Raw genomic sequence first — 7,752 nt, forward strand, 5'->3', positions numbered from 1 at the left:
GATTTCATTGATTTTGTGGTTTTAGTTGTTATATAAACAGATATGAAAAGCAGAAAAATGGAACTGTAAAATAAATTATTTTATTCTTAACATGAAAATTTCTTAAACTAGTCAGGTTGACCCAGTAAGCTTCCGATATCCAGTAAAAATATTTTATTAAAATTTCTGTTTCATCTTTGTGTGTGTGTGTGTGTGTGTGTGCAAAACTTGTAACATTTACTAAATGCCCATTAAGGGCCATAAAGTTTCATTTAGTAATTTCAGAACTAGTGTAAACATTACTATGTGAAACTTTACTGAAACTGTAAGTACAAATCACCACTGCCATTCAATTAGGGTTAATTAAGTCATAAGTCCCTTTAGTTACATCTCACTGCAACTTTGAATAGATAACTCTGGCACTGTTGTATGTTCTCTGTTTAAATTAAATTAACAGTTTAAATGTATTTACTGGTTTAAGTAAGCTTTCTTCTGAACATCAGTTGTAATACATAAATAACAATCATTCACTGTAAACATTTATTCTTACAGATTGAAAGACTTTGACATAAAGTGGGTAGATGACACTCATGCATTAGGAGTGTTTGCAAGTCCTTTGGTAGGTAGAGTACACAGGTAGTGTATTTGTATAACTCCATCTGCAAGGACTTTTAGTAGGTAAGTGTCAACACAGTCAGTAGACTTGTAGAATCACACCTGCAAGTAGAATGAGCTCTCCTTACACATATGGGATACATTTCTCAAACAAGCCATATTGGACAAATAAGTGATGGAGGAACTCAATACCTTACTGGTCTGAAGAACTCTGGATTAAACAAATGGGGTCATGAACAGTGGATATGGTGAATATAGTGTGGTTTGAATTCTATTATTCCAAGACCTAGTTCTAAACCTAATAGTAATGTCTTTAAACCTGATAATGTCTTACTATTGTTACACGCCCTTTTAACTTTAAACCTAATAATAATACGTTGTTATTGTTTCACACCTTTCTAGTTCTAAACCTAATATTAATGTATTACTATTGTGACACACTTTTCTAATTCTCCACCTTATACTAATGTCTTACTATTGTTATGCACTCTTCTAACATTAAACCTAATAGTAATGACTTCACTATCATTACACACCCTTCTAGTTCTAAACCTAATAGTAATGTCTTACTATCGCTTACACACCCTTCTAGTTCTAAACCTAATAGTAATGTCTTACTATCATTACACACCCTTCTAGTTCTAAACCTAATAGTAATGTCTTACTATCATTACACACCCTTCTAGTTCTAAACCTAATAGTAATGTCTTACTATCGTTACACACCCTTCTAGTTCTAAACCTAATAGTAATGTCTTTACTATCATTACACACCCTTCTAGTTCTAAACCTAATAGTAATGTCCTACTGTTGTTACACACCCTTACAGTTCTAAACCTAATAGTAATGTATTACTATTTTTACACAACCTTCTGGTTCAAATCTAATAGTAATGTCTTAATATTGTTACACACCCTTCTAGTTCTTTATCTAATACTAATGTCTTACTGTTGTTACACACCCTTCTAGTTCTAAACCTAATAGTAATGTCTTACCATTGTTACACACCCTTCTAGTTCTAAACTTAATAGTAATGTCTTACTGTTGTTACACACCATACTAATTCTAAATCTAATACTAATGTCTTACTATCATTACACACCTTCTTCTACAACACATCTTTCTACCCCTTTTATGCACCAAACTGTATAGGTCCATGACTTTGTGTGTTATATGATCTTTAATTAATAACATATCAATAACATATTAGTATTATGAATTATTGTGTTTTACTGGTATTATATTGAGATAATGAATGGCTTCACTAGTTCTTTTTGTTTATTAACAGATGAAAACATAGTGATTCAATATGAATTCACACTGTTAATGTCTAGTATAAAAAACAGAAGATGGTAATTAGTTAATTATGTTTAATTTATTTATTTAAAATATTTATAGAAAAATTTCTCTGGAACATTTTCTTTACAGTTTATAATTTACAATTTTGTTTAAAATAAAAAAATTCCTTTCAGTAATATTTGAATTATTTTAAACTAATATATCTATTTTTACATGGTTAGTGTTGTTTTGAAGAGAGAGTTGTTATTTTTTACATAGTAGATAAAAGATGTGGTGGTTAGGGTACTTGATTGACAATATGTGGGCTATGCAATTGAACTCTTGTCACCATATATATGTACACTTTTAGCCTTGGGTGCTTTTTAATGTGATGGTCAATTTCATTATTTGATGGTAAGAGAAGCCCGAGGATTGCCATTGGGTGGTATTGACTACCTGTCTTTCCTCTATTCTGTTACCTCAAAATTTGGGCAGTTAGAGCATATAGTCCTTGACAAGCTCTGTGTAAAATTAACAATTAAACAAGCAGTAGGTCAATTGTTATATGAGGTTATTGTTGATTGTATAACTTTAATTTTTTTCTGCTTTTCAAATAGTTAGGTGACAGCATTTTCTTTAATACATTTTGTGGCATGTTTCCTATAGCATCAGATGTCCTTACCATCCACAACCCGTTACTGAAAGTGCGACCCTTATCAGAAGCAACAAGGGAATCAAAACATAAGGCATATAGATTATCAGGTAAACTGAAAGTACGAAGGTTTACTGAATTCTTACCAAATGTGAGGCAAAATTTTGACTTGTTTTTCATAGCAACTATTTTTGGAACGTAGAGTGCGAGATGAAATAGATTTTAAATTTATAACCTAAGCCTTTACTTAAAAAAATCTGCATATTTAAATGAACATTACTTGAAATTGTATTGTGTTAAATTAATAAATTATATATTTCAGTAAGACAATATAATTAAAAATTGTTAATTTATAAACAGGGGGCAGGAATTAATAGAATTACACAAACAAGTTGAATCAAAATTATATTTCCAAACTTACAATTATGGATTATAAAAATAGTATCACCAGTTGGAAATAATATGGACATATTTCCAGATTAGTGTGCTTATTTTTCTTAGAGTCTCTAGCTTTAGGTCTGGAAATATAATCTTTGTATTTGAATTCAGCTTGCTTCTGTACTTTTTTTGACAATCTCTATTCCCCTTTTTAAATTAACAGTTTTTAATTATCATAAGTTTTTATGTCCATTTATGGAGAATACATTTTGAGCTATGTACGTACGTATATTTTCAGATGAACGTTACACGTTCTTCAGCAGTTTATTTCTACATTGGCGTTATTTTTATTAACCATCCATTATTTTCTGTGCCAGATGGTTTTATGTCTGAGGTTTTATTTGAAAATGAGTTTAACAAGCACCAAGTTTAAACTCACAGCAACATTGCATAAGTTGTGCATGTATAGCGACATAAATCAACTTCCAGTGAAAAGAAATTAACATTTAAATAGGTCATGGATGTTTACAGAGTTTCATATATTATATATCTGTTTAGGTTTTTGTGTAAAATACCCAACCCATTTTGTTGTAGGCTTGTGAAACAAATATTAATAACAATAACGAATTAATACTAAAATACACACTCACAGTTTCGGGGAATTACAAAAATCAGTAGAATAAAACACAGGAAAGTATACTACAGTAGTTGTCTTGTGTTAAAAAACTGACTTAAATAGTCACAGAAAACTACGTAGAGACAGTGAAGAATGACTAACTCAAGAAATTATGAATTCTTGTCATGGTGTTTCCATTTAATTCACTGTGAGCAGCACAAATTATTTTCCAAGTGATGCACATTAGCAAAACAGATTTGTTTTATGGCAGAAATTCTTCCAGGCTGAAAGAACAAAGGCTCATGAATTACCTTAAAACTATCCTATGATGTACTCATTACTGCATTCATTATTATTATTATCCATTTTTCAGTAAGATATTCATAGCCATTTGTTCTGTAGCAGATTGTAAAAGTATAATCATTAATAGTAAGGCTGGAGACACTTATAAATCAACACGTTCATAAAACAAAGCATTTCCGACTAGCATAAAATGGAACATTTCTGAATATTTTGACAGTGTTGTAGTGACTTCTACATTTCTGTGATGGTTGAATGGCTTATGTTTGTAACAAAGAAGACCTTAGAAAAAGCAGCCCTACAACCTATGCAGGAATTTGTTTAGTAGCTGTGCATAGATTTTGGCACAATATACCTAACTGTTTTTGCTGTAGGCTTTGATGCTTAAATCATGACTTTGAAGAAAAACTTGTCCAGTAGTGATGACAAAACTGATAAAATTTCTCCTTTTATTTGAAGAATCAACAACACAATTAGCCCTTTGACCTGCACAGTAGTTTTTTTAGTAGGTTAGACCAGGTTTGAATACAATATTCATTAGCAGTTTTTTGCCTTTAGTCTTATGAAACAAGAATAACTTGAATAGTAATATGATGAACAAATGAATGAATTTTGTCTAACATTTGAAAATAAACTTTTCTTGGGCCTGGCATTCCAGCTGGTTAAGGGCTTGAATTGTAATCTGAGGGTCATGGGTTTGAATTCCAGTCACATCAAATGTACTTACTCTTTTAGCCTTGGGGTTATAATGTGACAGTCATTCCACTATTTGAGTAGCCGAAGAGTTGGCAGTGGGTGGTGATGACTAGCTGCCTTCCTTCTAGTTTTACACTGCTAAATTGGGAATGGCTAGTGCAGATAGCCCTTGTGTAGCTTTGCCTCAAATTCAAAACAAAACTTTTCTTGCTGTTATCAATATTTTAGCACCCTTGGCCATTGAGATAGAATACCTTGAATATTGTTACAAGAAGGACTGTTTTTTGTGTTTACATTCTGTTAACATGTTTGAAATTCCTGGGAGATACCAGCATTATTACCTGTTTGCATGTAGTTCTCTTTACCTCTTGTTATTATCATTAGCTGATAGCTTATTACTGAGTTGGCAATATCTTCTGGGGTCTTTTAAGCAGCATAACTTGTGTCTTTTTTTATATATATATATTTATATGCTATTTGTCGCCTAGCAAGTACAAAAATGTTTTGCGTAAAAAACAACAGCATCTAGGACTAAACAAATGAAGATTTCTCTTTGTATGTATGTTTCAAAGAATGTTATACAAATGTTTATATGTAAAGACTATAGACATGGATAATACAACCCACGTGGACTATTAAAAGGAGGGGATTTATCTTTCAGAGTTCTTGCAACCCCCAAAACCACGCACCAGCTACGCCAGCTGCTCTGGCTCGTCGTCTTGTGTCCGGTGCCTTGGGTTTGAAGGTCCAGGTCTCAAGAGAACAACAAAAACTAGAGAAGGCAAAGTTACAAGAAGCCAAAGGTAATAAAATAATAATTATTTATAGATAGTATTGTGTTGTTAATCAATAGAATAATATTGTAGTCAACCTTCATTAAAATTTCCCTTATCTAACTATTGGTCTTGGCATATCTTAATGGTAAGCTTGCTAGGTTGAGCTGTAATGTGGCAGTAATTTTTCTTTAACTATACTGTTGATCTTGGCATAGCCTAGTATTTATTTTCTTGTTTGATTGGATATAGCATAGTGATCAGTGGTTGAGCTGCAATGTGCCAGTAAAATGTATCATTTATGTTGGACTGGACATAACCTAGTGGTCAGTGGGTAAGCTGCAATGTGCCAGTACAATTTTGTTGCATGTAAGTAGGTCAGTAAGGATTTCAAAATTTAGAAGTAAAATAACTAATGAAATGAGAGCATCTAGGATTATGTGATTTATCATTATTTCATATATGTATCTGAATACCTTAATGTAGTGTTTCTAGATTTTCTCAGCATAAAAGTCCCCCCACCAAAAAAAAAAAATAATTGACATTTGGACTGAGAACCCTGTACAAATCTGTAGAATGAGTAGAAGTATTGTGTACTTACTTATGGCACCTAGTTTAGGAAGTAGCACTGTAGTACTATTTTAAGATCCAATCCTTGCAAGTAGTACCTAATTGTTTTATTTCATGTATTTAAATATTACTTAGATAAATAACTACTACTTATTACTGCTTTGTTCTAAAGGTTTTGTTATTTCTTCAACAGAAAAGAAAAGAAAAGCTGCCAAACAACGTGTGGACATTTGGGAAGGGAAAGTAGATTAGACTGAATTAGATGTATAGAGAACAACATATTAATGTTTTTAAACTTGAAAAATTTATACTTAAGCATGTAACAACAGAGAATGTAAAAAATAAAGGTATTTTGAGTCAGTTTTAAGAAATCCAGTAATTTTATTCTCAAGACAATTTTGTGATCTGTTACTAATTAGTTAACAGACCCTTCAAGGAAAACTATTTTTCTGGTTTTATTTCCTTGTGCCTATTTATCTGTATATGATATTCATACAACCTCATATTAACAAAAAATATAAATTATATCATGTCAAAGTGCAGTCTTAGATATTTTGGTCATAATTTTTCAATAAATGACCCAAGGAAATGTTTGTTTCTGTGATTTTTTGATCAAGTATATGAGTTGAACCTGGCAAAATAATAAAACAATGAGTCTTCTTACTTTATATTTCTTCTTTTTGACAGTAATTTCAAAAAAATTATTTAAGCTTCCTATATGAATATATGCAAGTGTCATAAGGAAATGTCTAATGTAGTAGAACTTGTAAAGAAATTTGCAGTGGTTGAATGTTTTAAAGACTGCTTACGTTAGATAGTATTTATAAATGTAAGTTTATTTTGTATGCCTGTTACAGTAGTCTGATAACTGCTTGTAATATGGTAATGATTATGAAAGTTTTTTTTTCTTTATGAACAATCTATGTCTGGAAATTTAGGTGTATTTGAATGCTATGTTTGATTAAGTTTGTAAGACTTTTCTTTTTATCAAAGGTGTGACCTGAAACTGTATATTAAATCACATTTAGAATCTTTTTTTTTTAAGTAGGATTATTTTTCTTTTTAAATGTATTTTATTTAGAGAAATCCTTTGGAAAAAAAAAATATTTATAAACTATAGAAGTCGTCCACTTATATAACAGTCTTATATTTCTACCTTTAATCATTACTTGGACATACCCTGGTGGCTGACATGTCAGACTGTGAATTCTGTAAGTGTGAGTATTGTTGACTGCATGTCTTTCATCTAGTCTGTCAATTAAAAATTGGGATGACTATTGCAGAAATATAGCTCTTGTTTGTAGCTTTACAGGAATATTAGTGTTAGTTTATTTTTACATCACTTTTTAAATAAAATACTACCACTGTAAAGGTGGTTTGCAAGTGTCATCATTCCTCATATTTTTGGGTAATATTAAGTATTGATAAGAATAATCAAGTGAAATTTCAGATTTGAACCATTTTACATCACTTGAAAGTAATAAGAAATGATTGAAAACAGCTACCTTTTACTGACTTGTAATGAATTTATTAGTAATTTTTTATATATCACTTTGTAAGGAATAGTGAACGTAATTCAACCTTCATATGTTTTATTTAAAAGTGGAATGAGTTCATCAGATTCCCAGATATTGTAAAGTTTTCACACAGTATTTTGTAGACTCATATTTGACAAATAAAACGTACTTGCTTAGTGTGTGTAAGTGTTTTTAAACGTTCAAGTCAAAAATTATTTCAAATTGAAAAAAAAGGAAAATAACACTTGACCATTGGGAGGAAGGACTGATTTGGTCAGTAAGAATGGTACATCATTAAATACTTTAATTTACCAATTAAATAAATAAATAGTGGTTTTCAAACGAAATTTTACCAAATTAAATGTGAAGTTTAATATGA

General features: G+C 30.8%; 1 protein-coding gene across 2 annotated transcripts; it reads left to right on the top strand.

Moving 5' to 3' along the window:
* The first annotated feature begins 342 nt into the window (after positions 1–342).
* Positions 343–7,546, top strand: LOC143226278 (coiled-coil domain-containing protein R3HCC1L-like). Of its 2 annotated transcripts, none has more exons than XR_013014550.1 (4): positions 343–602; positions 2,538–2,633; positions 5,175–5,316; positions 6,050–7,546. XR_013014550.1 is itself a non-coding variant. In XM_076457077.1 (4 exons), exons 1-4 carry the CDS (start codon positions 827–829, stop codon positions 6,111–6,113), a joined length of 318 nt encoding a protein of 105 aa, XP_076313192.1. In that variant the 5' UTR covers positions 660–826; the 3' UTR covers positions 6,114–7,546. The 2 variants fall into 2 exon arrangements, 1 of the variants encoding a protein (XP_076313192.1); XM_076457077.1 differs by lacking the exon at positions 343–602 and adding an exon at positions 660–842.
* Positions 7,547–7,752: the final 206 nt, after the last annotated feature.

This window comes from Tachypleus tridentatus, chromosome 1, assembly GCF_004210375.1.
Source record: "Tachypleus tridentatus isolate NWPU-2018 chromosome 1, ASM421037v1, whole genome shotgun sequence".
Lineage (NCBI taxonomy): Eukaryota > Metazoa > Arthropoda > Merostomata > Xiphosura > Limulidae > Tachypleus > Tachypleus tridentatus.